Genomic DNA, 11,598 nt, shown 5'->3' with positions numbered 1-11,598 from the left:
ATCCGGGGTCGCATGTACCCCGTGATTGTTGTTCTCTAATACTCCGAGTCAATATTGGCTACTGCTTACAGAGCACATTGGCTTCGGCGCAGCTACAGTGTATGTCACTAAGAGTCGGCACCTCTGTGGCACCTTAATTATGGCGCCGTAGGCGGCGAGAAAAAAATTTGAAACATAAACCTGGCCAAAAGATGCGTAATCCTGCATTTTCATTTTTTTGGATGCTTACGTAAGCGTTCAAATATGGGGTTGCCGAGCGTAACCTCATTTATCTGGGAGCCAGCTGCGTCCTGATCACTCAATATGGTTGTATAATACGGAAATGGGGTTCTCCGATGGAATTCCTGCGATAGGGAGTGTCCCACACGTCCAAAGCAAGTAGTGCCTTCACCCTAACCCTAGCCAGGCACGTGGCTCGGCTCCCCTGGCCGTGATTACAAAGCTTCCCTATATGGTAACTCCGCTAGATCTCCGACCCAAATTCAAATATGTGAAGGATTAAATTCTTAAAAGTGGGAATTTCGAGAAAATAATCAGATGGCTCGAAAGCTCTCGTGAAAAGGAATCGATTGGTTTGGTTTTCGGGACCTAAAAGTCTTTTCTCACGATCGTGATAGGATCCGCGGCTCGCCTATTGCCGAGTGGTCGGTTTTGAGCGCCTCACACTGTATGAAGACCGCAAATCGCACATTTATCATTTCCGGTGGATCCTCAGGTCTAGGATTATCGACGGCACATACCCTCCTGTCGTCTTCGCCGTCCAGCCATGTCGCGATTATGGACCTATCGGATCCCCCGGACGACTTGTTCCATGGCTTGGACTCGGATGCGCGTCGAAGGGTGAAGTTCTGGAAAACGGATGTGACAAGTGCGGAAGATATCCAAGCTGGTGTTGACGGGGCAGTGAGATGGTGTGAGGAGACGGGCGCGCATTTGGGTGGTGTCATTTGTTCTGCCGGTGTCGGCGGTGCTGCGAAGGTAAGCACCTTGTCAGTCTAACTAGAGTTGCCCGTTCGTATGTCGTCGCACGATTGACGCGTCACTTGTGAATGTCGTATACTTCAGCACACTCAAGACTGCCACCTGTAGATAATCGACTCGCATGGCAACCCCCACTCCTTGGACTTATGGAACTTCATCCTGTCAATCAACATTACGGGAACCTTCAATCTCATTAGGCTCGCCCTGCCCCACATGGTGAAGCTACCGCCTGAAGGCCCAGACGGCGAGAGAGGCGTCATCATCATGGTCTCCAGTTCCGCTGCTGTACGTGCCCCCTTCGCACAGATCTCACTGCAAGGCTGACTTGTTCACGCTCGCAGTTCGAAGGCCAACCTGGTCAGACAGCATACGCGGCAACGAAAGGCGCAATCCGGTCCATGACGCTCCCACTTGCGCGGGACCTTGGTCGCTACGGCATCCGCGTAGTATCCATTGCGCCAGGAGCCTTCGAATCGAGCATGACCAAGAATTTCCCGGAAAAGACGAGGAAGAGCCTAACGAGGGACCTACCATTCCCAAGTAGATTCGGGAAACCAGAGGAGTTCGCGCAAACCGTGCAGTGGATCATTGAGTGCCCATATGTCAACGGCGAGACAGTAAGGTTGAGTGCTGCTGGGAGGATGCCTGGTAAGCTTTGAAGTAGCAAACGGTGGTTATGAACGTGTGATGTATCATGAACTGTAAGCATGACGCGTATCACACGTCTTTGCAATTCGGTCAAGTTGTGATCTATTCTGCAGAGGAACAGCGAACACGGTATAGCAGTCATGATAGAATCATCGTTTCGTCTTTCCGACCGAAAGCTGTCATTTTTCAGCTCCTTCATCTGGTGCCCATTCAATCGCGCCGTTTTGCAGGTCGTCCAGCTTTATCTGACCTCTGCGGACAGTCTCGCCTTTCGCCTTCATGATGTCTTCGATGGTCCGCAATTTGCCATCCTGTGTCCGCTCATCTTTAAACCAGGACAGATGGTCTGCAATGAGGTGCCTAACCATATTTCTTGGTGTCAATACCAGGCACCGGTCAACTTCAAGCGCATGCTCACCGGCTCTTGCACCCAGGGCAAGTGGCAATCACGATGCCCTTCTCGTATGCGCGTTTCGTAAACGTATGGGTCGAGCGGTGAGAGCAATTTGGAACTGTGCATGTGAACGTGAGGGACAGACGGGGTTCCAGCTGACCAAGCTGCTGGGGTTGGGAGGAGGAAGGAATTCCAGAAGACGGCGGTGAATCAGAGTAAAAGCGACGTGACAGCTTTGAATATGTCTTCGAGCTGACAATGTCTTCCGAGGCATGCCCCTTCAGGGCACAGCTTGAAGTCCTTGGCAAACTCGAGGCGGTTACTAATGATCGTCTGCCAGCGCTGGTGGCAAGTGTTGAAGATGGCAGAGACGCGGCCAATTGTGTCCAGCTCTTTTCCAGCAGCATTTTCTGGAGTGTAATAGACATATTCCAGCCGTGATAGGTTGAGAGTGCTGAGCTCGAGTGAACAGACTTCGCGTCAGTACACGGAACCTGTGTGGGAAAGCATTACATAATAAACGCGGTATATTGGGGAGCGCGTCTCGACGCGTCCTTCCGACTTCGCGCTTGGACACGTCTGACATCGGCGACCTCTCCATCTGCTCCTCCTTCCCCTGAAGCTCCTTGATCTACTGTAATGGCGGACCGTGCTCGACGCGAGAGAGCAAGCAAGCTTGACAAACTTGCTGCGTACAAAAGGGCGAGGGAAGGCGGTGGTCGTTCATGGAAGGTGGGCCGTATCGCAGATCGCACGTACATGATACTGACACGAAACAGGAGGAAGAGGATGTCAACATCTACGATGAAGTTACTGACGATCAGTACAAACGAATTGTGCGCGGTCGTTTAGCAAAGGATGACTTCGTTGTCGACGATGGCGTTGAGGGATATATGGATAATGGTATGGATGACTGGGACGAGGGGGAGGACGGGGAAGAAGAGTATGAGTCAGAGACCGATAGGAAGAAGAAGAGTAAGTTCGTCCTATTGTGCTTAACTACCAGTTGCTGACGGGATACCCAGAGAAGACAGGCAAGCAAGCGAAAGATGAAGACAGGAAGAATCGCGCGAAACCTAAAGCACCCCCTCCTGTGGCAGCTCCGAGTATTAGTGCCTACCGTCCTGCTGTCTCAGCAGAGCAGGAGTCAGACTTCATGTCAACGCTGCTCGGCGACATGGATGCCATCGAACCTGTCACCATCAGCAAACCCAACAAGACTGCACATCGCTCTTCTCGAAAGCGGAAACCCTCCCCCTCTCCTGCTTGGGGCGGAAGCTCTTCTCCAGCTCGGTACGGTGATTACATGAGCGGTCCTCCTGACACGTCCAGCGATGGTCTGTTCGAGGCGGGGCCCTCATCGAGTGACTTTGAGGTCATGAGCCCGGTCAAGAAGATGAGGACATCTGGTCCAGGAGTTACTCAACCTAACGACCGGCTTGGGAACATGGGCCTTCAAGAGACCCACAAGATGAGAGACGACGTCGACTACGACTTCGATGCCTCTTTCGACGACATCGACATGAATGCCTTCATGGATATTGACGTCGATGAGCACGAGAAGGAGAATGGCAAGGTTACCTTGAAGAAGACCGACGTCGAAGTCGACCTGAAGCCTCTGAAGCCCACAAATAGCGTTCCTGCGAAGAAGCTGAAGCAGGACGAGACGCCTTCATGGTTATCCGTGTACGACTCGCTCGCCGTCACGACAGATGATTCCTTGGGATCATTAGCACCAAGCACCGCCACGAGCAACTCTTCTCCGGGAGTAACTGCTTCTTCTATCTTGGAGGCTGATGGCTCTCTAAGGTTCTTTTGGCTCGACTATCTTGAACATGAGGGTCGACTATACTTCACTGGGAAGGTCCTTTGTCGCAGTAGCCCTGGCGCCGCTGCTTCATACGTATCATGCTGTGTTACTGTGGCCAACCTCCAGCGCAATCTGTTCATCCTCCCTAGAGAGAGACGCATGGAAGAGGAAGAGGATGGCAAATTTACCATCGAGACAGATGTCGTTCCGGACCTCAATGATGTCTACCAAGACTTTGATCGAGTGCGGAAGAAAGCTGGCATCAAGTCTTTCAAGGCTAAGTTCGTCAAGCGTAACTATGCGTTCGGAGAGCCTGACGTCCCTCGCGGTGAAGCGCGCTGGCTCAAGGTCGTCTATCCTTTCGAAGGTCAGTTTCGCTTGCTAAGCATATCATATTTCGCTGAGAGAGAGCGCGTAGAGCCCCAAGTGCCTAATAACGTCGCGAGCCCTAATTTCTCCAGAATCTTTGGAACTAATACGAGCGCATTCGAGCTATTTGTGTTGAAGCGGAAGATTATGGGTCCTTGTTGGTTAAATATCAAGAAGCCGCATATCGAACACAAGGGTGTAAGTGCCATCCGGTCATGTTCATGTGTGCATACCTTAATTGCGAGCAGGTTTCATGGTGTAAAGTAGAAGTTTCCGTTGACGACCCCAAGGACCTCAACCCGTTCTTAGAGTCTGATGGTGACGCACCAAAGGATATCCCCCCTCTGACAGTCATGAGTCTGAGTCTGAGGACTATCGTTAATTACCAAGAGAATAAACGAGAAATCGTCTGCGCCACCGCTCGGACGTGGTCTAACAGTAGGCTCATGTGCTCTTATCTGCTGTCTGTGATAATTGACGGTCTGTATTCCGTGTACAGCTCAAATAGACGACCCAACACCTCCTGAGAAGCTTCCTTGCACGTCTCACACTTTTGTCCGCCCACTGGATCTATTCCCGCCTAACTTCGAAGCTACCGCCAAGAAGAATAGCAAGGGTTCCATAGCGACGATGAAGAACGAGCGAATGTTGCTGAATAGCCTCCTCAGTACGCATATATATTGCAATACGACTGATCTGTGTCTTAATTTCAGCGTTGACTAGTTAACATCCACAAGGCGGATCCTGACGTTCTTGTCGGCCATGACTTTCTCGGCGTCTCACTTGATGTACTCTTGCACCGCATGAGGGAACTGAAGGTCGAGCATTGGTCCCGAATCAGCAGATTCCGCCGATCGAAGTGGCCTGGAATCGGTAAGCAGGGGACGAACCTTCGTTTCCTCAATGGCCGGTTACTGTGCGACCTGGCTAGCGATGGTGCCAAGGTTCGTAAGGGTATGGTTACGTATGTGACAGGCCAGTGACGTTCTTGCAGAGCATGATCACGTCCACTACTTGGTCACTCACCGAGATGTGCAAGACGCACTTGAAGAGTGACCGTCAAGACATCGATCCTGACGATACCGCCAGCTACTTTGATGGCTCCGTCAGCACTCCCGATAGATTGATGACTTTCGTAAGGCACTGCGAGCTCGATGCTCATTACCATATGGCGATCGCCTCCAAGGTTCAGATATTGCCGTTGACCAAGCAGTTGACGAACCTTGCTGGTAACTCCTGGTACGTACCCGTTCCCTCGATAAGAGCGAGTCTTAAGCGTGGAATGCCTATAGGAATAAGACCCTGAACGGTGGAAGGGCCGAGCGCAACGAGTACATTCTTCTGCATGAGTTCCATCGACTCAAATACATTTGTCCTGACAAGTTCTGGGGCAAACGCGCCGTCGCTGCCGTCAAAGCTGAGGCTAACGACGAAGAAGGCGAGGGCTCATCCAAAGCCGCAACCAAAGGAAAGAGGGACAAGTACAAAGGTGGTCTTGTGTTCGAGCCAAAACGAGGACTCTGGGATAAATTCATCCTGGTCATGGACTTCAATTCCTTGTACCCAAGTATCATCCAAGAGTACAACATTGACTTCACCACTGTCGACAGGCCGGAAGAAGAAGAGGTATCGTATTTTGTGCCACCCAGTCACATCCTCTATTACTGACTACATGCGCAGGATGGCGAAGAGAAAATCCCAGAGCCGCCATCCTCTGAAGTTGGCCAGGGTGTGTTGCCGAGACTAATCGCAACTCTCGTCCAACGTCGACGCCAAGTGAAATCCCTTATGAAAGACCGCTCCTTGTCGCCTGCGAAACTCCTTCAGGTAAGGTTATAATGATCTAGAGCATGGTACGACCTCTGAGTGTACGGCAGTACGACATCAAGCAAATGGCTCTCAAGCTTACCGCCAACAGTATGTACGGCTGTCTCGGTTTCGAGCACTCGAGGTTCTACGCGCGGCCTCTCGCTGCTCTCACGACATTTAAGGGTCGTGAGATCTTGACCAATACTCGAGAGCTTGCCGAGAGCCTCCAGCTTGACGTCGTGTACGGCGATACCGATTCAGTGTTCGTCAACACAAACGTTACGGAACTGTCGGAGGCTCTCCGGATCTCGGCTGAATTCAAGAAAGCGGTCAATGATCGGTACAAGCTGCTGGAAATTGACTTGGATGGCATATTCCAGCGTCTACTCCTTCTCCAAAAGAAGAAATATGCCGCTATCAAAGTGGAAGACGGTTCAAGGACGTCCACAGAAATCAAGGGTCTTGACATGAAGCGTCGAGAGTTTTGTGCTTTGTCTAAAAACGTCTCTCAGTAAGAGTCTTTCAAGCGTCTCGATATGGCCTTAGTTCACTGACCAAACACATCAGGTATGTGCTGGATCAAATACTCTCTGGCGAGGAAACCGAGATCGTTGTCGAGCGAATTCACGAATACCTTAGCAACATTGGGAACGATGTCCGGGAGGGTAAGATCAAGTTGGACGAGTTCATAATCTTCAAGGTCAGTGGCCCCGTAAACCTAACGACATGCGAGCTAATTCGCTGTGTAGCGACTGGGCAAGAACCCAGAGGACTACCCTGACGCCAAGAATCAGCCGCACGTCCAGGTAGCCCTGAGACAGAAGTCGAAGGGTGGTAACGCTCGTTCGGGCGACGTCATTCCCTATATTTTCTGTCTAGGCGCGGACGGAGAAACTGCCAAGACAGGGCAAGCTGACAGAGCCCGGCATCCGGACGAAGTGCGCAGGGCTGGAAGCGAATGCAAAATTGGTCAGGCTTCCCAAATGCGCCAACTATCCAAGGCTGACTTTCCTTGATAGACTATGAGTTCTATCTGTCGCAACAAGTACTCCCACCTATCGAGCGTCTATGCGAGCCCATCGAAGGCACGGATCGTGCGCGCCTTGCTGAATGCCTTGGTTAGTCCGTTTCCCTGCTGGTCGAGATGGAAGCTCATTCACATGTGTTTAGGCCTCGACCCCAGCAGGTACCGCAGCAGCGGGTCGGGAGAGGGGATGGAAAGGCTCTTCTCTTCCCTGGACTCCCAAATATCGGACGCGGAGCGGTTCAGGGATTGCGATCCATTGATTATCCGGTGTCGCGGCTGCCAGGGCGAGATGCCCTTTGTGAACATCTGCGATCGAGACGTAGGTCATCCTCTCTTCATGACGAGCTCTTGGTGTTAACAAACGACGGTGTGCAGTCGTCCATAATGCAACCATCCGGCGCGCACTGCTTGTCTTGTCAATCCAGTATCACTGCCGTCAGCATGCAGATGCAGCTGGAGGCGCAGATCCGCGAGCATATTAGCCGGTATTACGAAGGGTGGACTATTTGCGACGATCCTACCTGCCGAAATCGGACTCGTATGATGAGTGTGTACGGTCGGCGGTGTCTGCGACAGGGGTGTCGTGGCACAGTCGCTTTTGAGGTGAGCCTACTACGTCCGGACGGAGTGGATAGGATGGCTGACCTGGCCAATTTTAGTACTCTGATTCAGAGCTATACAATCAGCTGAGATTTTACGCGTTCTTATTCGATACGCAGAAGGCATTGGCGAATGCCAAAGGGAAGGGTAAGTCATCCACAGGCGCGAGAAAAACCCAGCCCTGACTTGAATATTTCAGATGAGATCACGGGCGTGATCACGAAGAATGTCGAGCTGTTCCAGACGATGTCGGATACCGTTGAGAAGTATATGGATAATTGTGCGCGACGCTGGGTTGATCTAGGGTCCCTGTTCTCATTCATGAAGTTGTAAGATGTCGTTTCCGGCGTGTTATTTATTAGCATTTGTTGTATAGATAGACATTACCCAAACAATCGTCGACCATATTCTGGCTTTTCTCTTCACACACTTACACTGAAGGCAGCTGCCTTGTGGGTAAGTAAGGCGATGAATGTGCGGGCTTGGGCATATATCGAGTGTCCTCTAGCAGGTTCATTCATTAGCATTATTGTACAAATAGACAAGATCAGCATGGCCATCATGATCTAAGAATTTTGTGGTTTGCGCTGAGCGTCGGCAAGAGGCATCTCAGAGGTAGTCGCATATGTCCTTCTGTGATATAGTAGAGGCAACGTCCGCCATGACTGGTCTTCTGTGTCTACGGTCTTCTCCACACGGACAACGCGAGCAACGAACAGCTCTGAGGCTACCCCATCTCCTGACCACTCGCTTCCTGCTTCCAACTTGGCCCCAAGGCTTTGCTCTATCAGTTCCAAGTCGTGCAACGGCCACGAGGAAACCATCTTGCACGACAAGGCGCCGAGAGAGCCTTCCAGCATAGGCAATCCCTCCTTAGTGAGCGTGTATGGCTCGTGTTTGAAGGGCTCCGGGTGCAGGTCGACGCGGGAGAAGGATATCGCGGTATGCATTTGCGCGGCGGAGAGGATGTTTACGACCATATGCGAAGGAGCGGATGGGTCCACGGACTTCAGTGCTGTTGCCATTCTAGACGGCAGACGCAAAGAAAATGCAATGAGTGGATGCGGGTCCATTGCAATGGATGAAAACGAGGATAGGGTTGCTCCATGGTACGCGGCCGAGGTAGCATTGGACGAAGAGGACTGCAGACGCGATGTCACGACCGCGACGGGCTGCGCAGTCTCACGTAGAAGAGCGCGAAGCCGTTCCTGTGTGGCAATGGAGGGTGATGACGACGAGTAAGGCTTGCACAGGCTCAACGAAGGTCTATGGGTGTTGTGCGAGGTGCATCGGCGGAAGAACATGGCATGTCTGCCGAGCGCAATGATTGGTGGACGAGTTGAAAAGCGGTTGCTTGGTGTTGTTAGGATTACAAGCCTTTCGACGCGGTCCGTGACTCCGGGGAGTCTGCATGACGTCGATGCTGTGGCACGGCTGCGGCGCAGATTGGGCTGCTCAGCCAGATATCATATATAGAGTGGAGGCGAGCAGATATACCGGTTGCAGCGAACTATCATCCAACGCCCCAAATTGATATTCCTCCCCTAGTCCCGCCAACATGCCTATTCTCACCGATATCCCAGTTGAAACTCTGCTCGACAATCTCCTACCGTATGTGCCGGCGCCTGATTTGTGCCGTCTAGCCTGCACAAACCGTTTCTTCGCGACGCTGTGTAACGATGACACCTTTTGGAAGCGTAAACTTCAAGAAGACTTCAACTTTTCTGGCGAGGGGACAGCCAGGACGAGCGGCTGGAAGTTCATTTACAAGGGCCTAAGCAACCCGAGAGTTTTCGTCTGGGGGCGAGTTTCCTTTTGATCGGGCAGGGTGATGTATACCTAACGTAATGTATTGATTGGGACTCATAGCGAGACCTCAAACGGGCGGCTTGGATTGACCAAATCTCCCAGATATTCGTTCGGGGGAGGTGTGCCGGCCCCTGCGGAGCTACGTATTCCAGGTGTTCGCATAGTCAGTCTGACCGCAGGAGGGATGTGCGTATATGAGATTTACTGGATCTCCAAAATCGACTCGGGATCTCATTATTCATGTATTATTTAGGTCGTTCCATGCCCTCGACTCCGAAGGACGCATCCATGTTTGGGGTTATGAGTGTCGCTTTCACCACATGATTATATGGCTAATCGTGGCTGCTCTCAGGTGCCCTGAACGGGGAATTCATGTCCCTAAGAAGCGATGGCTTCTCGGTGCCGGAGAAAAGCGCATCTAAGCCACTGCGATTACAACTGCCAACTGCAATCCGGAGCATTAGGTCAGCTAGCCTTTCCCGTAGCATACCGAAACTCGTTCGTGCTAACGTGAAGACAGCTGTGGGCGACTGCATTCGGCTGCTTTGGATGCGAACTCCGATGTATGGAATTTCCGAAGCTGGGGTCGGCCCTTCCGCTTGGTATCTCCTCTGCTGGATAAATCCATTCCAGAGAGCACCCCCGCTCAAATTGAGTGTGGCTGGGCGTTCACCTCCGTACTTACTCAGTCTGGAGATGTTATCATCTGGTGGCCGTTCCTGGATGACATGCACCGGATATTCGGCGAACGGGATGAAGAAATGAACCAAGCCGGTGACAAGCGTGCTGAAGAGACACCCGAGGGTTCAATTGCGTGTGTACCCTGGGACATGCAGCTCGACCCGTTCAGACTCCCGCCGATCCCTCGGAACCTTCCCGAGCTACTCCAGACAGGAGATAGCGACGAAGCTCCGAAGAAAGAGACGAAACTCGTGAAAATCGCTGCTGGGGATAACATGATTATCGGGCTGACCAACAAGGGGCATGTCTTGCATTTCGGCGGGCTCGGTGGGCCCGCTCAGCTATCCCAAGGAAGATGGGAATACGTGAGTGCCAGCCGGCCGTTCACTTGCCGTGGCAATCACTGACGGCCGTGTCTAGTTGCCGCGGTTTAGTGAGGTACAATACGTACGGGAGCACCCCACGTTCTCTCCCCCGGCGTTCTCTCTAGGGGCTGCTTGGCCTGCCCCACTTGAGCCTCCCGAGACCATGCAGATCACACACGTTCGTGTATACCCGCCGTGTCACGCGTATGGCACCCCACTCAACCTCTGTGCTCTAGATATCCGCGCATTTCCAGACTTTCACGGCCTACTCGACCGGCGCAAGCTCCGTCGTCCTCATGGGCTCGACGCGCACGACCCCGGACGATGCCCCGGACATGATCCCCGCGTTGCAGAACAAGGGCGTCATCTCGGTCGTCCTCGGCGACTACCACTACGGCGCGCTCACGTCCACGGGCAAGCTGTACACGTGGGGCGCGTTCTCGAAAGGTGCTTTGGGCCTGGGGAACCCCGTGGACATCGAGGTGGGCCAGCCCGGCGGGTTCGCGACGCAGCAGCAAAGGGATAGGGCGCGCCACCATAGCTTCGGGACGCCGCCGAGGGTGGAGGTGCCTACCGAGGTGAGGTTTGATCATGGGCTGAAGAAGAGGAGGGAGAGGTTCTGCTTTGCGGCTGCTGCCGCAGGGTGGCACACTGGCGCCTTGGTCATCGACTTGGAGGTGGGTCTCCTTCCTTAACTTACGACTGTCCGAGGGCCAGATTTAAGATGTATTCTCTAGCCTGGCGATGAGGAAGAGGAGGAGGTAGCGGAACCGGCGGCGGGTGAAGGACCGAGGCCGGCTCAGACGCAGCCCGTCCCGGCTCAAGTACCTTTCTTGGGTCGGGGGATGCTACCATTTCGCGTTGGATTCCCCGGAAGAGGGAGGAGAATTGGGCCTGGTAGAGGCCAAGGCCCTCCGGGCGAGAGCTCCTGAACGGGCATGCCCACATAGACTTGTAAGAATTGGGGGGCTGCAGTATATATAGCTCGATGGATCGCCGTAACCATGTCTCATGTGTGATGTTATGTATTCTAAGCTATTTCTGCACTGCGCTGAAAGCTGGTACACGGCTGCCCTACAAGTATATCCAACGCGATACAAAAAAC

At 52.8% G+C, this 11,598-nt stretch overlaps 5 protein-coding genes across 5 annotated transcripts; 3 read left to right on the top strand and 2 right to left on the bottom strand.

Moving 5' to 3' along the window:
* Window positions 1-777: 777 nt before the first annotated feature.
* On the top strand, window positions 778-1,640 carry GLOTRDRAFT_128483 (NAD P-binding protein; the record flags this gene model as incomplete). The annotated part of the gene is made up of 3 exons (XM_007867063.1): window positions 778-978; window positions 1,090-1,266; window positions 1,323-1,640. The coding sequence occupies 3 exons, from the start codon at window positions 778-780 to the stop codon at window positions 1,638-1,640; spliced, it is 696 nt and encodes a 231-aa protein (XP_007865254.1).
* A 168-nt stretch (window positions 1,641-1,808) lies between these two features.
* GLOTRDRAFT_75272 (zf-DNL-domain-containing protein) lies at window positions 1,809-2,430 on the bottom strand (the record flags this gene model as incomplete). Its single annotated transcript, XM_007867062.1, has 2 exons — window positions 1,809-1,989; window positions 2,048-2,430. The coding sequence occupies 2 exons, from the start codon at window positions 2,428-2,430 to the stop codon at window positions 1,809-1,811; spliced, it is 564 nt and encodes a 187-aa protein (XP_007865253.1).
* A 232-nt stretch (window positions 2,431-2,662) lies between these two features.
* GLOTRDRAFT_40647 (DNA polymerase alpha catalytic subunit) lies at window positions 2,663-7,971 on the top strand (the record flags this gene model as incomplete). The annotated part of the gene is made up of 19 exons (XM_007866661.1): window positions 2,663-2,755; window positions 2,806-3,006; window positions 3,051-3,349; window positions 3,389-4,200; window positions 4,252-4,400; window positions 4,451-4,640; window positions 4,702-4,869; window positions 4,926-5,146; window positions 5,197-5,441; window positions 5,495-5,828; window positions 5,883-6,029; window positions 6,080-6,522; window positions 6,579-6,711; window positions 6,761-6,980; window positions 7,031-7,129; window positions 7,182-7,357; window positions 7,414-7,641; window positions 7,698-7,789; window positions 7,818-7,971. The coding sequence occupies 19 exons, from the start codon at window positions 2,663-2,665 to the stop codon at window positions 7,969-7,971; spliced, it is 4,404 nt and encodes a 1,467-aa protein (XP_007864852.1).
* A 166-nt stretch (window positions 7,972-8,137) lies between these two features.
* Window positions 8,138-8,988, bottom strand: GLOTRDRAFT_59852 (uncharacterized protein). The gene has a single exon (XM_007867061.1). The coding sequence runs from the start codon at window positions 8,940-8,942 to the stop codon at window positions 8,205-8,207; it is 738 nt and encodes a 245-aa protein (XP_007865252.1). The 5' UTR covers window positions 8,943-8,988; the 3' UTR covers window positions 8,138-8,204.
* A 146-nt stretch (window positions 8,989-9,134) lies between these two features.
* On the top strand, window positions 9,135-11,492 carry GLOTRDRAFT_110837 (RCC1/BLIP-II protein). Its single transcript, XM_007867060.1, has 8 exons — window positions 9,135-9,441; window positions 9,508-9,633; window positions 9,701-9,744; window positions 9,800-9,911; window positions 9,968-10,493; window positions 10,549-10,671; window positions 10,730-11,170; window positions 11,231-11,492. Exons 1-8 carry the CDS (start codon window positions 9,197-9,199, stop codon window positions 11,423-11,425), a joined length of 1,812 nt encoding a protein of 603 aa, XP_007865251.1. The 5' UTR covers window positions 9,135-9,196; the 3' UTR covers window positions 11,426-11,492.
* The last annotated feature ends 106 nt before the right edge of the window (window positions 11,493-11,598 follow it).

Source organism: Gloeophyllum trabeum (assembly GCF_000344685.1).
Source record: "Gloeophyllum trabeum ATCC 11539 unplaced genomic scaffold GLOTRscaffold_00005, whole genome shotgun sequence".
Classification (NCBI taxonomy): Eukaryota; Fungi; Basidiomycota; class Agaricomycetes; order Gloeophyllales; family Gloeophyllaceae; genus Gloeophyllum; species Gloeophyllum trabeum.
The sequence above is the reverse complement of the archived record's forward strand: the minus strand, read 5'-3'. Positions and strand labels throughout refer to the sequence as shown.